The 19,238-nt window shown below is 37.3% G+C and overlaps 2 protein-coding genes and 1 long non-coding RNA gene across 4 annotated transcripts in view; 1 reads left to right on the forward strand and 2 right to left on the reverse strand.

Annotated features, from left to right (window-relative positions):
• Positions 1-19,238, reverse strand: part of LOC126767651 (uncharacterized) — a 232,017-nt gene that overhangs the window by 48,730 nt on the left and 164,049 nt on the right. The gene's annotated exons all lie outside the window — the stretch shown is intronic.
• Positions 230-1,622, forward strand: LOC126767650 (probable 39S ribosomal protein L45, mitochondrial). The gene is made up of 2 exons (XM_050485132.1): positions 230-399; positions 493-1,622. Exons 1-2 carry the CDS (start codon positions 355-357, stop codon positions 1,525-1,527), a joined length of 1,080 nt encoding a protein of 359 aa, XP_050341089.1. The 5' UTR covers positions 230-354; the 3' UTR covers positions 1,528-1,622.
• The window catches only part of LOC126767647 (regulator of G-protein signaling loco), a 56,658-nt gene continuing 39,419 nt past the window's right edge, over positions 2,000-19,238 (reverse strand). Inside the window, exons 5-8 of one of the 2 annotated variants that reach the window (XM_050485125.1) lie at positions 4,737-5,651; positions 3,671-4,666; positions 3,330-3,606; positions 2,000-3,265 (exon numbers count right to left, since the gene is read on the reverse strand). In XM_050485125.1, the coding sequence (XP_050341082.1) occupies positions 2,472-3,265; positions 3,330-3,606; positions 3,671-4,666; positions 4,737-5,651 (2,982 nt within the window). In that variant the 3' untranslated portion in view covers positions 2,000-2,471. The remainder of the gene's footprint in view (positions 3,266-3,329; positions 3,607-3,670; positions 4,667-4,736; positions 5,652-19,238) is intronic. The other variant, XM_050485124.1, reaches the window with a different exon arrangement.

Genomic DNA, 19,238 nt, shown 5'->3' on the forward strand with positions numbered 1-19,238 from the left:
TTTCAATTATTCACCGTAGATATATGTGCTGAACTTGAAATTTGTTTTATAAGCGTCTTGTTAAATTTCAATTTTATTTAAGTATTTTAGTAAAGAAAGGTAGACATTTTACCAATTTCTTAATATATTAAAATCTATACAATAGTGAGAACGAACTACTCATGTACGTTACAAGTACAACAATTTCAAAATATACAACACTAACCCACAGCTGATTTTGACGTCTGATATCTTGCCCAAAAGTCGAATGTGAATTGGAATTGGACGTGAAGCATATAATTGGTGTTGTGCAGTTAATTTTCTTGAATAAAAGGGGTTTTGAATTAATTATACCAACGTTGAAATAACTATATAATGGAGCTCGCAGCCTCAGCACGTTGTGGTATTAAAATGTTGCAGGTAAATAAGTGCACTTATTTTTTTATCTTTTCAAAAAACATTGTGTCATAACCCTATTTTAAACATACCTATATTTTGTTTCCTTCATAAAAGCTTGTACAACCTCCGGCTATGCAAGCATTATTGCAAATGCAGTCTCAGCAGTTGCGTCACAGGCAAACGAAACACTGGAATCCGAAATTCAAAAAGCTGCGCGCACAAAAATTTGTTAAGTTGGACTTACCTAATTTTCATGAGAAACCTGGGGATTTGACGCAAGAAGAAATACGTAGTCGTTTAAAGGAACGTGGTGTGCTACCACCTCGTCCTTGGCTCGAGCGCCCATTCCATATTAGTTGCACCGGCGGTATTTTTGAAGCTTACGTACCGCCAGAGGGTGATGGCAAAAAGTCCTTCATTTCTTCAGTGGGTGCCAAACAAAAGCTTGAATTTCTCGAAAAGAAATCGAAAAGTGTTATGGCAGTACGTAAAATACGCTCATATGAAGAGGAATTCAGCACTGATGACTTCGCAAGTGAAGCGCAGGATATTTATATAGCAGCGCATAATCAAATGGCAGCGAAAAATAAACATCAGCTACGTGAATTCGTAACCGAACGTTGTTATCCAGAAATGATGCATAATGTACGTGATAAGACCATTCATTGGCGTTTCTTACAATCGTTGGAACCACCACGTCTAGTGCATGCTCGTGTTACTGATATCGTTAGCAAAGAAAATTTATACGCACAAGTTACGGTGCGTTTTCATACACAGCAAATGCTGGCTATTTACGATCGCTTTGGTCGTTTGATGCATGGTAGCGAAATATTAGCTAAGGATGTACTGGAATATGTAGTCTTTGAAAAGCATATTTCCAATGAATATGGCAAGTGGCGTTTACACGATAAAATCATACCAGATTGGTTGCCAGCAAAGGAACCGGCACCAATTACCTATCGCGTAATTGAAGAACCCGAAGAGGCAGTGGAACTTCTTGCTGAAGGTGATAAGAAATTGGAAGCAGGTGCAGAAAAACAGAATCAAGAGCATTTGGATAATATTGAATCGGCCGCACCAGTGTCGGCTGTAGAGGGTGCAAACGAACACAAAGCGGTTAAATCGACGACGGCAAGTCCGTCCATTTGATTGTACTATTTGTTGGCAGGTTTAAGAATCAAAATGCTGGATTATCGAAAAATACAATAAAAGTGGTTACTGTACTAAAATAATGTACTAACGTATTTTTACAAAGAGTCTGGTGATTTCAATATAACTTGTCAACAATCCAAACAAAATCCTCAATATTTATTCGCATTGCATTGCATACTTTTAGGCGTGTAAATTCAGTTAATAAGTTCATACCACAATCGTATACAAATATCTGGCATATATTTAGGCGCTATAATTTAATACACAGCCTTTGCTGTAAATATATATATATTTTTTTTTGCATGTTCTCTGACTTTTGCATAAGAAATTTGAAACAAAATTATCTTAGGTAATTGTATATGTGCGCATTTGCGTTCGGCTTAAATAAAAAAAAAAAAAATAAGCATTGTAAAATGAAACAGTTTATTTGTTTTTTTTTTACAAATTGTGATTTTATTCGTAATTTTGCAGTCTACATTGTTTAATTACTATTACAAAAATATTGTTGTTTATGAATTTAACCTTATATTTAATGTCTAATTAGAATTTGGGAAATAACCGTTATATACCGTTTTCAACAATTGTTAAAATATTGAATTTTGAAGTTCGTCTACATTCATAAGTAGATAATCTAATAAATATATACACATTCTATGTATATATTCCATAAATTAAAATATCATAATTTGATTATTTACAATTAATTGTAAAAATAATATCAGTGGAAATGAGAGATGCAAAATAAATAAACATTAAGTGTGCATGTTATACATAATATGTAACTACATATATACCCTATATAAAATTATAATATATATTATTTTATTATCACTTAAAAAACACGTGGAAAAAGGGATTGGCCAAAGGGGAGAATGGAATAGGGTGTGGAAGCCATTATATAATACATCACTTTCGCTCTCACTCTTTTTTTTCGCACTTTCTCAAACGAAGCTGCTACTCGGTTCTTCTAGGTAAGCACATCGCGCCGATGTAGGCTGCTCAGCGGCGATGCTTAAATGCGTCTTGCGTGGAGCTATTTCATTTCCTGCAAAATGTTTGCTCGCAACATGTAACAGCAATGGAGCGTCTTCCGCAATGGTTGTAACGCTATTAGTCAAGCCCACTGTTGTATAGTTCTTAGGCAATGGTGTGGGTAATGTTGGTATACTCGTTGAAGGTGTTGTGGGCGTTGAAGCTGTCGATGAATTGGACATACATGTCGCAGCACCCCAATTCGATGGCTTAATGGGCAACACTTTCGGCTTAGGCGGCAATGGTGGTGGACCTTTGCAACTGTTAGTTCCCACTAATGCAGCAGCGTATTCAGATTCTAATGGCGTGGTAGTTGAATTCGCTGATAACGGCGTCGTGGGCTGGGTTTGGCGAGCCTCAACAGCGTTGAGTTGTGCAGACGCGTCTTGTTCCTGCTTTGCAGATGACACTGTTGCGTTGGCTTTCAGTTTATTTGTTATGGAAAGACGTGGTGCGGGTTGTGGACGTTCTTGCTGTGTTGGTTGTGGTGCTGTTTGTGCGGGTTGTTCCTCTGTGGCTGCAACTGACATGTGTGCGGGTGGTTTGTTTATGGGGCTGAGATTAGCGCGCGCCTTACGCAACTTCGAGGCGTTGAGATTCTCCTTATTCTTTAAAAAATCGGGCAGCTCAAAATTAATTTCAGTTCCACGTTGATCTTCTAAGCGTGCGAGTTGTGCGCGCTTCAAACCTTCGAGTAGTTCATCTAAAAAGTGTATAGAAATAGTAGTTACAAAACTAATTTCGCTTCACTTTAGATTTTTACTCACCTTGATTTTCAGCTACTCGCTCGGGCATTTGTAGTTTCACACCCGCTTTTAATTTAGCTATGATTGGCTTCTTTATGTCCAACAATGCAGCGCTCACTGCCGTAGGAGCAGCTAACTGACCATTACTAGCTGTTGTGTGGCTGCTTTGGTTGGTTTCCTCCGAATGCTGACTGCTTGTGGAGCGCTTCTTCAGCTTCAGTTTGAGGCTTTGAATATTGTTGTCACGACGACGTATGCGTTCGAAAATTGATGAAGTCTCCGAAGCGCAGTCGTCAGACTAAACAAAAAAAAAGAATATATTATTATGAGCTCTTTACTTCGGGTTAAATTTTCTAACTCACCTTAAGCGAAGCGTGTTCGTTAACTTTGTCATTGTGCGTCGTCAGTGGCTGCGTTTTTTCCGCACTGGCTGCTTCTACCTTCACTTGCATTAGTTCGGTAAATACTTTGTTGGTGATCTCATCTAAGGCACTTTGTGTGGAATGCGATACTGGTATGCTACTGCTACTAGTCGAGCGCAAGGCGCCGCCGTTTGTCTGCTTCAACGCGGTCGGAAAGGACACACTTTTTGTCGATGTTGAAGCCTTTGCTACTTTGGCCGCGCAACCATTACCATTTTGATAGTCATTGCCATGTAGTAGTGGTGGTGGCTTCAACCACACCGCTTGCAAACGCTGACCGTCCGCGTGTGTCACAGTTAGCGACAGATCAACTGGCTCCTGAGTTTCGCGCATCACCACCTGTACTGCATCTATGTCATAGTTGTATTTATGCAGTATGGGACACACTACCTCTTGTAATTGTTTCTTGGGCTTACTCTTCACAGAGATTACCTTGCGGTCGGGCAAATCCATTTTGAAGGCGACGCGCTGCTCAATTAGCACATCCTTGCCCACGAGTGTTTGTGATGAAGTTTGCAAATCAATCGATTTGGTAGTGCCTTTCGCCACTACATCGTAATATTGATAGCTTAGACCACGTTTCTCCAACAAACGCTCGACCAGTTGGCCAACCGTTTCGTTGGCGCGTGCCTGCACCATAGTCGTGGAGGCATCACTCAAGATAACGCGACAGGTACCGGGTAATATCGATGCACCTGGCAAGCCATCGAACGAGGAGAGCGAAGAGCGGGAGCTGTGTATGTCGTGTTGCGAGTTCTGTACTGGTGCCAATTTCAACGAATGACTGGAGAGTGGCACCAGCTTATTGGTTGTGGCTTTGCACTCAGCTGGCGCGTCGGCGTGGTCACGTGGCGCTTTGCTGCTGCTCGTTTTACGGTGCCATGGTAGCAAGCTCTTACGGCAACGATCCTCGGCATTGCTGGCCGATTTCTTGAGCTGTAAATAATAAATAAATAAACAGAATTTAATATATTTTTTGCGGCAATGAAGCTCTAAATGCGTTCACCTTCGATACGATGCTGCTCACTGTGACTGGCTGATGCGCCGGCGTTCTAAGCAATTCATCCAAATCTTCCGCTTTATACGGCAACGGTTGACGCTTCTCCTCCGCCTCTACGCAACTCTTATACATATCGGAACGTATGAAACGCTGATAGCTGTCAAATTTCATTAGATTAAAGATTTGCTTCTGTGCGGGTGCAAAAATATCCGGCTCCGCGCTCTCTAATTTCTCTTGTGTGAGGTTGCGCGCCTGTGAGTCTACATTCACTGGCTCCAAAGCGCCATTAGCCAGATGTTTTGAGAATATGGCCATTGCTTGTGTAGTGCGCCCATCGCTACTTTCCAGAGCACGATAACGCTCGCAAGCAGTCCAAAAGTATATATTCTCGGCGGAAAATTCCTTCTTCAAAAACTCGGCGAAGGTGTGCATGCCAGCAGGGTCTTCAAGCAGCCGTTCAAAAGCTGTACCCCAAGCAGTCACACCACCAACACCGTTATCTGCAGCTGGTGCCAACGTGGTCTTCAGCTGTGGTATCTTTAGCTGGTTTATGCAACTGCTAACCTTGCTGTTGCCACTATTGCTAGTGGTGTTTGTTGTTGCAAGCGTGGCGGCTGCCACTGCATTCGCATTTCGTGTGGCAACTAAGGCTGCCGCCGACGTTGCTATCTGATGCTGGCTATGCGTCTGCTTGAGCTCATCATGGCAGTCGTTGTGATGCATGGACTTGATATAGACGTCATTGTCGGATGCGGTCATCGATGAGGAGCGTCGCACTAGTGGACTGAGATGCTGATGCTGGCCGGATTGCTGTTGCAATTGCAACTGTTGGAGGGCGCGTTTGTCGGTGCGTGGCGTGCGAAAGGACGATTGACCCCAGGCCCGACGGAATGGTGAGGCATTAGCGGGGAGATTGGAATTCTACAAACATACAAAGGGTAAATCAGTTATCATTATTCGAATGGTAATATTTGAGTATATGTAGATGTGTAAATATATATGGAAATGTATGTACATATATAAAAGGCGGCGAAGATCGGTAAAGTTCATATTTTGGTTCATACTACAGGAAGTTCTTTAAGAGAATTTATTTCAACTATAATCAAAATAAATCGGTATATTTTTTGGTATGTCATCTTCATGATCATAAAATTTACAAATCGTGCGTAATACAATCGTGTTTTTCAAAGATCCCATGCTCTGCTGTCGGCAAGAAAACCAGATAAACTCTTGAACTTTGTTGGACATGTTTTTCTATTGTAAAGATGACAAAATAACAACACAACAACAGAGAAGAGTGTGGTGAAAATATGTGGTAATCGCAGACAACTATAGAAAAATAGTTGGGGCCAGAGCAAATTGAGTGATATCGCGCACAAATAAAGGTGCAGCGACAAAAAATAAATGAAAATAAAAATATGAAAACAGTAAATTAGTCTGAGCTGTCAAGTGTTTGCGCAAATATGGTCATAATAATTACATACATATACACTACTACAGTGTGTTGCGAAATAACTGTAACGCAGTGAACATGCGTATATCTTTTATTTAAGCAGGCGCTTGAACTACATTTTAAATTTCAAAATCCGAAATTCTTTCAAAGAGTGGTCGACCAAAATGGTACATTTTTGTTTATTTATTTATTAATATAAAAAAAGTAAGTTGAAGTTTGATTAAAAATACGAAAATACTTTTTCGACTACCTAATATTTAGATAACTTACATGCTTAAAATACCTTTTTCGCAAAATTTGTAGTTCAAAAAATATTTCACTAACAATGAATATAAATTTCAATTCCACTTGCACATTTTTTGCGCAGCACTGTATTTCGTACAAAAATTTTGAAAGTTTTTTAAGCTGCGACTCATCTGTCAAGCAACGATCAACGAAAGCACAAATGGTTTTCCAAATCTAAGTACATGAAGTCAAACCATAACAACAACAAATTGTTAATATTAAAATCAAAACTATCGAATAGCTGTGAAATAGTGGACTTAGTGCCAAAGTTTGTACATATGCATTTATATGGAGTAGCTGGGCTAATAACACGAGCGTTGCATGCAATATTCGTCAAAACAGACCATGCAACAAGTGCTTTTTTATTGCTTTTACGGTCCAAATATCTTATGATTAAGCAAAATTGATGCGCTTATAGTATATACACACATATTTATATACATTTGACCAAAAAGTACCCGGAAATTGTAAATAAAACGCAAAATATTGAATTATTCTTCAATATTAATTTTATCGCCTTCAGAGTAATCCACAACAGATGTAATACACTTATGCCAACGATTTTTCCAGTCCTCGAGGCACTTTTCATAAGCATTTTTTGGGATGGCCTTCAGCGATTTTTTTTATTCCTTCGATCGACTGAAAACGGGCTCTACGGAGTGGCAATTTCAGTTTGAGGAACAAGAAAAAATCACACGGAGTCAAATTTGGTGAATATGGTGGTTGATCGATGCTATTCATTGCATTTTTTGCTTTAAATTCGAAATTTGCTCTGCCACAATTCCCGCCGTTTTCGGCCAAATATAGAACTCCTTATTGACCCTATGCCCCTCCAAACAAATTCATGATGCACCAAACTACGAATATCGAAAAAAAAACCATGAAAATTGAGCATCATCTACTTTTTGAGCGGCTTTGGAGTGTTTTTTTTAGTTTCGGCTCGTTTTTTCCCTCCATTCCGATGATTATCGACTTGTTTGCATGTCAAACTCATAAACCAATGTCTCAACGGCAGTTATAATGCTCAACATGAGTGCGGGATTGGAATTCGCAGCTTTATCGGAACGAGTCGAGCAAGAACGCGTTTCATACCCAAAATATCCAACAAAATCATTCGAACGGACTTGCGATAGATGTCGAGCTCTCTTGTCATCTCTCTAACACTTTCCTGACGATTTTCAAGAACTATATCCTGCACCTTTTTAATATTTTCCTCATTTAAAGATGTCGAAGGTCGTCCAGAACGAGGCATGTTTTCAACGATCTCTCGATCGTCTTTGAAGGCTATGTACCTCTCGCAGGCTTTGTGTTTTTTGATAAAATTAAATCACCGTAGGCCCTTTTCCAACATTCGCAAAGATTCCGCACACGAAATTGGGTCAGAAATACAAAATTGGAGACACATTTTTTGTTCTATATTTTTTTCCATTGTGAAAATAGCAACGTATGGTACAACTGAGGTGTAGCAACTTAAGCAGCTGCTGTAAACAAACTGGTTGACAGATCGTGCTCATATTTGGCATAATTAAGTAAGTAATTAAGGACAGTCCTACCAACTTTTATTTTTTAAACATCATTTATCTGGGGAATTTAAATTACAATTTCCAAGTACATTTTTGTCACAATGTATATATATATGGTATATATGTATACCTATAAATATGTATTTTCAAAAGATTGAGATGAGTCTTGCGCACTCGCATTATTATCAATAATTGTAATTCACTGCTGAAAATTCACCAGCTTTTCACTGTGAGGATTAATGGCAGATTTTTTCATAAAATCATCCACGTTTGCATGTCTGTAGTTACATATTGAAGTATTTATGTATATAACAACAATTTCTAATTTCCATTTCATGTGGTTATGCGCATCGCGTGAAGACATAATTGAAAGCAATTAAAAATAACAAAAAAAGAGTCTCACATAAATTCCTAATTGGTTTGTATAGAAATTTTAAATAAAAGAAGGCTCCGTTACAGCGAATTGTCATTGGCTTACTAGACGTTTGTTGATGTTGCAGAATGAGATTGAGATAAGCATGAATAGTATTAAAATAAAGAGTTTATGATGTCTTATCATTTTTTTATGAAACTTTTTCGGCAAATGTAAGAAACTTTTCGGAAAAAAATCGAAATTGATAAACCACATAACCGCGTTCAAGGGCTCTCGATGAGTATCTATTAATTTTCTTTCATTAATTCAATTTGTATATCAAAGTCCTTTGATTTTTTTATATTTTGATCCGGAATTTCGCGTCCGGTTACGTTTTCAGATTTAGTGTACCAGACATACAGTTGATATAAGAAATGCGCCTGTGAAGGGTATTACACTAGATACAGCCGTAATTAAGTTGTTTTCTTGTTTCAATGATGTTATTCTTATTTACGCCTATTTATAGTAGCCGGAATCAAAACACAGCACAGTAATAATCGTCTGACTAATTAGTATATCATTAGCTCTGCTGGCACCCGACTGGTTTTGGACGAACTTTTCTAAATCAAACTACAATTTCGACAGTCTACTCACGAACAACACTGTTATATTTGTACCATAGTGTATATGTTGATGCTCTGTAAAGAGTGATTTAAAGGAAATAGGTTCTGACTGACATTCACATATCAAACTCAAGCACGAATTTTCACGATTACTTTCCAAATTTTTGCTAAGTTATGTAATTTCGGCACGTAAAGATGGCTCGTACGTGTTTGTGATAACACTGCCGAATTCTACCAAAATTTTAGAGCAAACATTAGGGTGGTATATATTTTTTGTAGCTTTGTTTATTTGCGGTTAGCAGCCATATTAGGTGGTCGTGAAACTAATCTATATTAATATTATAAAGAGGACATAGTTGATTGTTTTATTGAATGGGATCGAAGACTACTTGACGGATTTGAAAAATTCTTTCACCGTTGAGAAGCTACACTTTCTCCGGTGATCTTAGGTTAATTATATATTTAATTATATTTTCAAAAAAGATATGGATCTTTACTAAAACGCCCATAATGTAAAGTGTAAAAAATTACCCAAAAAATCTCGTTGTTCGTTGTTGTTGTAGCGCCAGAATTTGGTCGAGTTGACAGTTCTTGGTCAATGTCAAGTAATAAATGACAAGCGGTCGTGAGCGGAATGGAATATTATTATATATAACAGGTGATCCAAGTAGAGGTACTTTTTTTCAATAGCCGCTTTTGACAGATTACGCGTGAGTCGTGTCCAGCTGTCATGTTATTTTTATTCAGTATTGTTTGGCATTTCATTATGGAAATACTTATGTCTGAATAACGTTTTCAAATCGTTCAACTTTATTACGAAAATTCACGTTCTGCAAAGAATGTGTTTCACGTGCTTCGCTCAACTTATGGCCAAGATAAGCGGCCTACTGAGCGTACTATTCGCAACACCATCACCCATCTTGAGACCCAGCATTCATTATTGGATAATAATATATTAATATTATATAACGCAGTGAAGAAAATATAGCAGCCCCAGCTGAGAGTGTACACAAAGCCCGTGGAGAGTCCACTCGGCGCCGTTCGCAGCAACTCGGACTGACGTATGACACGATTTGGTGCATTTTACGTCGAGATCTTAAATTGAAAGCGTACGAAATACAGCTTCTGCAAGAACTGAAGGTGCTTGACCTTTCCAAGCGACAGTTCCAAGAAGAAGATCCGACGTTTTCGAGCCAAATTGTGTTCAGCCCTGAGGCCCATTTGTGGCTAAACGGGTCTGTAAACAAGCAAAATTGCCACATTTGGGACGAAAAGCAACCTGAAGAGATTCAAGAGCTGCCATTTCATCTAAAAAGAACAACGGTTTGATGTGTATTGTGGGCCGGTGGAAACATCGGTCCATATTTCTTCAAAAATGATGCCGATGAGAACGGCATCATGATCTCGGAGACATTTGGTTTCAATAAGACGTTTGAGCCTGTCGGCCTCCAAGATCGTGTGATATCACACCGTTAGATTTTTTCCTGTGAGGACATGTAAAGTCTAAAGTCTCTGCGGACAAGCCTTGGAGCAATCATTCGCCAGTCGAAATGCTCGAACGTGTAATCGAAAATTGGACTCAACGGATGGACCATCTGAGGCGTAGCCGCGGCCAATATTTAAAAGAGTTAATTTTCAAAAAATAAATGTCAAAGAATGTTCTTTCGAATGATATTAAGCATTCCACATTAAATTTGAAGTTTTTGTGTTTTTTCTTAAAAAAAAAAATAGCGAACCTCGAAATGGATCAACTCTTATTTATTGGTCAATATGTGGAAGTATCTTAATGAAATTTAGAGGGAGTCTTTTATATATTGCAGAGGGGGGTATTAAATAGACCAAAAACTGATAATTTTCTTGCTGTAGCGATCGTTCAATGCTCTTGGACAGCTAAATACGTAGCCGCATCTACGTGACTCAGACACTTAACTTTCTATATAACAAAACTGAAATATATTTAACCTTGGCCTCGTAAATACAATACTTCCGGCTATTGTTTTTATTTATTTGGCATTTGTGAAATAAAACGAAACCGAATTATTAGAGATCATTTCATCTGAATACTTTTGACAATGGAGTACTTTGCTGACAATTATTTCTGGAAGTGACATATTTATATATAAAATAAAGTTTTTATTATACTTTATGGGTACACGAGTACTGGTAGTAATACCGAGAGCAAGTACGCTGTAATCTCTGGAGTTAGAAACGAGTAAACTTCTTCTTCACACTTCTCAAAGTAACGATTTCGAGCAACAATATCCAGCAATTGATTGTCTGTATGTATGGAAGTGTAAGTATATACTTATTTGGGAATTTACGCTGAAGTTTCCGCTTGACACACGACCGACTCACCAAAGGGCGGTGCGCAAGTCAATTAATTGACAAATAAACGATTTTAAAATATTTGTACTGTATCTTCAATATTTAACTTTTGCATGTTTGAAGACAAAGTGGTTGAAAAGCTACAAGCCAAACTCGCTGAAATCCACGACTTTAGCGCACTTAAGCCGCTGTTCGCTGGCACGCACTCCAACTCGCTCTCCGCTGCGGCACTATCGCACGACCGACCGACAAACTAGCAGACTGACTAATACGCGAGCTTAATGCAGCATTGGGAGCGATCGCTGTCAGTACACATATATACACATTTAGTTTAGTAAAATTGTTTGTTTGGCACGGCTGAACGACTGCGACGGCTTTTGCGAGCGAGCGCAATGAGTTGAGCGTCAAGTGCGCGCCGAAGGAAAGTGAACACAATTGAGGTCATACAATATTTATGTGCTAAAATATCAGTATCTGTGTGCGTTCGTGTATATGTATATGCGTGTGTGTGTGCAATTGCAGTAACAACAGCGATAACACCACAATATGGCTGATGATGATCATGATGATTGTTGCTTGCTGGCGCATTGGCGCTGGGTCGGCAGAGTGGGCGGCATAGCGCAGTGAAGAGCTAGCAGCTAGCGCTGTGACATTTTGAGTGCATGAAAAGTGTATGAAAGTCGCGCTTAATTGAAAACGCTCAGCCATTTGAGTGCATGTTGCTTAGAAACAAGCAATTCGGTTGGATTATTGTGGAGTAGAACATACCCATACATAAATATGGGTATATATTCAGAATAATTTAAATTTGGGAGCGTCAACTACATATGTACATACAATATGTATGTGCGTGTGAGTGTGTACTAGCTAATAGGGGCGTTTGAAAATGTGTGTAAAAATGCGACAAAGTGGAGCCAAGTCACATGCAATGAGAAAATGAAGCGAGAACATTACAAAAACAAGAATAATTCATACAACAAAACAATAAACCAAATCGCTGTGGTAATTGCAACAATTGTTCGTCGCTTTGACAACGCACAATTTGTTGTCATCAACATTATACAAGCAAGTAGTTGTAGCTGGTGCGGCTCGGAAGCAAACGCACAATTGTCAAACCATGCTAGCGGACACAACAACAACAAGCATACAGCGAATAATGGGCATAAATGCAAATGCAAAGCTCGTGTCTACGTACTGTACACGCTGGCAAATTGCTGGGAGTGTCGGAAATCTGCAATTTCGTCACAAATAACTTAAATTCAAGCAGCAAATTATTTGAGGGATGACATGTCTTTATGAGTTTCAAAAAATCTATTTTTTTTTATTGTCTTATTAAATTCTACAACACCTCTAGAAAATTGTTCTAAATTTTGAAGTTGATCCGAGTAATAGTTTCGGAGATAAAGCCATGAGAACTTGCGCGCTCGAGGCTAGCTAGGCTAAGAGCGCCGTCTTTAAACGCGTTTTTCTCGAAACTGTGTTTTTGAAGTCGGTTGTCAAAATTTCTCGAGAATATACTCCACCGATCTTTATGAAATTTTGCACAGGTCTTAGAGATGAAATTCTTAAAATTGATTTTTTTCGAATATTTTTTTTCTTTTACAAATATCTGAAAAAAAATTCTCGCGAAATTTTCACAGAAATTTTTATTTTTTTGTAAAAAATTCTGGCAAAAATGCAATTTTCAGTTTCTTTTCCTTCGTCCAAGTTCTAAATTAAGGCTTTAACTAAAACACGTATTTTTCACTTTATATGATTCTGTAAGGAGTTATCCTGTCAAGGCGGGGTCATCTTTTTCCGAGGGGGTCACCGGAAATGGCGTTATAATGACCGAGTTAAAAATCTTTTTTTCCCAAAATTTCAGAATTTCTTTATTAATAGTGTATGTTTGTAACAATATTTATATGAGAAAAAAATTTCTGAAAAAAGACCATGTAACCACTTAGGGTTTCCTCAGATAAAAAACAGTGTTTTTTCAGCAAAACTTTTTTTGCACAAAACTTACTGTGAGATTAAAAAAAAATATATTTTGATCGTTTCTAACTTTAAAACTAACATACTAAAATCGATATATGTATTTTGATTTGATCACTATACATTTTTCCCTTATGTTCTGTGTATATTTCTTCATACAACGACCTACCAGTTTTTTGATCTGATCAGAAGTCGAACTTGGACAGGTCAAAAAATTTGATTTTTCATTAAAATCGCCAGCATTTCGGTGGTTCGAAATAGGTTTTATACCCATAGTTTCTTAAGCAAAGTCGTTCACAATGATTCGTATAAAATTACTCGCTTGCGCGATTTTATAGAAAAAACTCTGAACTAACTCTAATGTGTAGACTCATTGTGCGGACAATATTTTTTAGTAGAGAATTTATTTAGGTTTCATCCAAGGAGAAGGCTGGAATCACTGCCTAACGCGTTGATGCAATCTCTAAAGAAATTGTCCAGATCGGTTCACTATAGTAGCATATACATACATATGTATGTATCTGCCATACAAACTGAACGATGGAGCTTCTTTAGACATTTTTTTCATTGACGAACTATCTTCATAAAATTTAGCATGGGTTATTATCCATGGCAACGAAGCACAATGCGTAGAGAAACTTATAGCTTCGGAGCAACCTAAGTTAACGTTTTGTTTTATGGAAAAAATTTGAAAATATTTTTTTAAGGGGTTACATGGATTTATGAGTTTAAAAAAATCGAATTTTTTATTGTCTTATTAAATTCTACAACACCTCTAGAATATTGTCCTAAATTTTTAAGTTGATCTGAGTAATAGTTTCGGAGATACAGCCTTGAGGACTTGTCCACTTTCTCGAAAACTTCTCAAACGATCTTCATGAAATTTTACACAGGTCTTTGAGATACAATTTTAAAGACTTGGACGAAGGATTTTTTTTCGATTACAACTTTTTGGAAAAAAAAGATGTCGCAGAACCCACCACGCAGAACTCTTATTCTTGAAATCTACTATTATTTTGATTTAATTTTCAGAGCGGAAAAATTTTGTCTAATATTGACTTTTTCTATGCTAACTTTTAATTATAGTCTTCGATTTTTATTCTAAAAAAAAAATATTTTTATATTCGGTATTTGTAGGTTTTTCACATTGACACCTCTTTGAAATAAATAAATATTCGTGCGAGCGGTTTTCTAGCATATTGCTTGTGAATTTTGCTGTAAGTTTGTTGGCTGTCTTAAAATAGAGGTGGTTCGCCTAGACTGAACTACCGTTTGATAAGCTTGTGTCAAAATCGAGCTTCCTTGCAGCGGAAATAGGTTATAAGTTATTACTTTAGTCGAACTCAATTTGAAAAGTCGATAGTTCAAGCGACTTTCCAATCAAGATGGATATATTCATATTAAAATAAAATTTGAGTTATAAAATGGTTATATATTGGTTATTATATCTGACAGCGAGTCAATTTTTATTTTTGTTTTTTGAAAGATATTTTGTTTTCCAGTTTAAGATGACGATATAGTGATTAATAATGTGGAGTTTTTTGTAAAAAAATGACAGTTTTACTAATTTGCTTTCGAGCACAATCTACTATTCAAAACAAAATTATTTTTAATTATTATTTTAAGCTCGAGCATATAGTAAATTACGCTCGCGACTGTAGACGCATGCAAACTGGTTGTAACGCTAGTAAATTCATTTTCTATTTTATTTGAGACAGCACTTCCCGCAATTTTGAAGTTGAATGATTTCAGCCGGGCAAAGAGAAAATAAAAATATGGCAAAAGTCAGCGATGAGCAAAGTCAAAGGGCAACGCGAACGCATGCGAATATTTATGCATACTGTATGTTCATACATACAGGCATATACACTTTTAGTGCGTGATGTTTTTCATATGAATGGCTCTGACTTGTTTAACCGGAAGACAAAAAGTCAGCACATAAAACATAGCGCAAACAAAAAAAATAAATAAATAAAGAGATGAAATTAATGCCGAATAATTAAACAGGAAAGCACGAATGTTAGCTAAATTAAGTAACTTTAAAAAAATTTTGTTAAATAGTAAGCTTAGTGGCGAAGTATGAAGAAAGAACGCACGAGGTGGTGCTAAAACATAATATTATAGAAAAATAAATTTTTTTTTTGAGGTTAGAAATTTTCGACTAATTTTACTAATAAAACAAGAAACAAAGCCACCTAGTATATCGAATTTAAGACATAACTGCATAAATAATATTATGTTTGAGTGAGAGTGGTCAGCGACCCCAAGGTTTACTAGTTTTATTCAATAATTGAAAAGTGTTTCACTGTGCCAATAAAAGTCAATTATAATAAATGCATATACATATGTTTGCTATATTTCAACAGCTACGCACATATGTACATACATACAGAAAATGACTTCTGACGCGTGTGCGTCCTATATGTATGTATGTATATGCACGGGTAAATCTATCCGACATAGAACTGATTGTGCTCGTTTGTCGCTGGTGTCCAACGGTGCCGCTGTTTAGATTTCATCCGGACAGTTATGCGTATGGCTGCTGTCGCTCAGTTGCTAACCCAATCCGATAGGCTATTAAGAGCGTTATCATACTAGCATGGCTAACCAAGTAACTGTGCGTCGTGATTGCAAAATAATGCCGCATTTGCCACACGCTGGTCCCTTCTCATCCGCTGCCGTGTATAAATCTGCGCGTATGTTTGTATGTGTGTGTGTACGTACGCCGGATACGCCTGAGTGGACAATGGACTGTATTGAGGTTAAACTCATTATTACTAGCATTAGCTTTGTTATTTTTTGAATTATTCGCATTTTTATACTCCGAACAGTCCATCACCCGCTTGAGACCCAGCATTCATTATTGGATAATATTCGACCGAATAGACCACGTCCAGCACGCAATGAAGAAAATATAGCAGCCGTAGCTGAGAGTGGACACGAAGACCGTGGAGAGTCGATTCGGCGCCGTTCGTAGTAACTCCGACTGACGTATGAAACGACTTGGCGCATTTTACGTTGAGATCTTAAATTAAAAGCTTAAATTAACAGCCTATGCAAGAACTGAAACCGCTCGACCTTCCCAAGCGACATCGAAAATGATGCCGGTAGGAACGTAACCGTAAAAGGCGACCGTTACAGCGCCATGATAACCGACTATTTGATGTCTGATATTAAAGCTCATGATCTCGGCGACATTTGGTTTCAACAAGGCGGCGCCACTTTCCACACATCGCATAAGTTAATGGATTTATTGAGAGAACACTTCGGTGAGCAGATAATTTCACGTGGTCGGTCGATTGGCCACCAAGATCGTGTGATATCACACCGTTAGACTTTTACCTGTGGGTGTACGTAAAGTCTAAAGGCTATGTGGACAATCCCGCTTTGATTCAGACCTTGGAGCAAAACATCATGCTTGTCATTTGTCAGTTACCAGCCCAAATGCTCGAAGGAGTCATTGAAAATTGAACTCTGGGAATGGACCATCTGAGACGTAATTGCCAAAGAATGTTTCGAATGATAATAAATATTCCCCATTAAATTTGAAGTTTCTGTTTTTGTAACTTTTACTTTCCTTATTTTCTAATTATATTTTAAAATAATAATAAACTGAAGGATAAGGCATTGCCGCCAATGCAAATAAGTGCCAAAAAAAAGTAATATAAACCTTGAAGTAAAGAGAAGCATTTATATAGTGGAAGCGCTGCTCAATCTCGTCGTACTCGTGACATTGCGAGTGTTTCACATTTGATAGTTTTTTTTAACAGCAATACACATAGACATACATACATATGTATGTGCATTTACAATTATATGGTCGACAAGTTTTTCCTAAGATTTTGAGTACATGCTAGGGTGGTCCTATATTTGAGCAGACAGTCAAACTTTGCATCCAAGCGGAACTCTTGCGTTCGACATTTTCGGTTTCACTCACTATTAACATTGAATTAATGATTGACGCCTTAACACTTTCTAATCGGTAACAAATATTATTTATGTATATACATATAACTAAATACCTAAAGCAAGGATGGGACCGAAAAAATCGCTTATCTGCTTTTTTAATGACCAGAATACAGACATATTCACAAGTCACTGAGATTTGAGACCGAAAAAAATTTGTTGAAATTACCATAAACTATCTGGATATGACTAACCAAAAGGGCTAAAAACTCAAATTTGAAAAAAAAAAAATTCAATTTCAGAAAAAAAGGCAATTTTTTATTCCTTTCAATCCAGAAGCAAGTGTGATTTTGTAACATTATTTATTTTTGATATTTCATAATGCGTACGCTGCACATTTCTGCACAACAACATTTTGCTATCGAACACTTGTTGTTTGTAAGGTTTCAGTTCTCAGCGTTCGGCGGTAATTCGACGCCACAAAGCAGAGTTTGCTAAGAAGCCCATGTAAATGCACGAGTGTTATAAAACAAAGAAATGTAATTGCATGTATGTATGTACATATATATGTGAATGTGGGTAAGTTGTTTTACGCTTCAAGCTGGCCAAAAGCTTTTATATACAAATACAAAAACAATGGCAACAATAATTAATTGAAAATGTATTAAAAAGCTAGACAATATGCAACAAGTAAGCCCAACAGAAACAAAGCGCTTAAGAAATGTGTATATATATATGTGTGTGTGGCTATTGGGTGAAGAAAAAATGCCTGAGAAATAAGGAAATGCGACATTGCTGGGAAAATATGTGCACCGGTAGTGAAGTGAAGCGGCATTTCTGTCTTTTTACATATCTACATATTTATGCAGATAGTAGGTATGTGTGTTTGCAAAGCCAAAGTATTTTATGCTATGCTTTAACACCTTTCTTGTGTGGTTTTGCTAACCGATATGCCGGCTTTTTGCCAAGATGACAATCCAACAGTGGCTGCTATTATGCTGTAATTTGAGCCAAGCGACAAATTGCTATTGTACTCTGTGTATTGGTACTCTGTATCTTTAAACACATAATGTAGGTACTTTAATTAACTTTAAAGCTCATGTAATACGCTACAAGCAGTGAAAAAACAATGCTGCTTAAAATAATTTTATGTAATAAACATTTAGAAGATTAACTTTTGGGAGTTACTGTGCTTTCGAGTTTCAAAACTGTTATTTAGATCAGCAGTGTGATTGAAAAATAGGTGAAATTTGTGAAAGGGTTGCAGTTTGTAGTATTTGTTGGAAAATATTTTCTAAAGAAGCTCTGAGCGTCAAATTTTAGATATAAGTAAACCCTTATATATGTATATACTCTACAATTAATCTTTGTCCCTTCAATTAAGGTATTTATTTCTTTGTTTTGCTTTCCGAACAATAAATTGTCGTCATTTTACGTTATATAAGAACATGTGTATAATAATACTTAAAATATATGTCATAAGAATATTTCTCTATAGAGGTAATTTAGTAACAAACTCTTAGGAAATAGTTGGTAGCATGTATGCATGTCACTCTCATATACTCATGTTTCATCGGCAGTTATAATGCATGATAATGATCAAGCATGTCTAAAGAGACCTGTTTACGGGACTCTTTTTGAAAAAAATTCAGCTTTATCGGCACGAGTCGAGCAAGAACGCGTTTCATACCCAAAATATCCACCAAAATCATTCGAACGGACTCGCGAGAGATGACGAGCTCTCTTGCCATCTCTCTAACACTTGCCTCACGATTTTCAAGCACCATATCCTTCACTCTTTTTTAATATTTTCATCAGGTCGAAGGTCGTTCTGAAAGAGGCATGTCTTCAACGATCTCTCGACCGTCTTTGCAGGCTTTGGTTTTGATAAAACTGAGTCACCGTAAGCCTTTTCCAACATTCGCAACGATTCGCACACGAAATTCGGTTAGAAATACAAAATTTTACACAAATTCTTCTTTCTTATTTTTTATCCATTTTAAAAATCAAAGCCATTACTGAGGTGCACCGACTTAAGCAGCTGCTGTAAATAAACTGGTGGACAGA

This window comes from Bactrocera neohumeralis, chromosome 2, assembly GCF_024586455.1.
Source record: "Bactrocera neohumeralis isolate Rockhampton chromosome 2, APGP_CSIRO_Bneo_wtdbg2-racon-allhic-juicebox.fasta_v2, whole genome shotgun sequence".
In the NCBI taxonomy this organism is placed as follows: Eukaryota; Metazoa; Arthropoda; class Insecta; order Diptera; family Tephritidae; genus Bactrocera; species Bactrocera neohumeralis.

Coding starts and splice junctions, on each gene's coding strand:
- LOC126767650 (XM_050485132.1), top strand. CDS start 355: ATGGAGCTCGCAGCCTCAGCACGTTGTGGTATTAAAATGTTGCAG. Junction 400..492: donor GTGGTATTAAAATGTTGCAG/GTAAATAAGTGC, acceptor CCTTCATAAAAG/CTTGTACAACCTCCGGCTAT.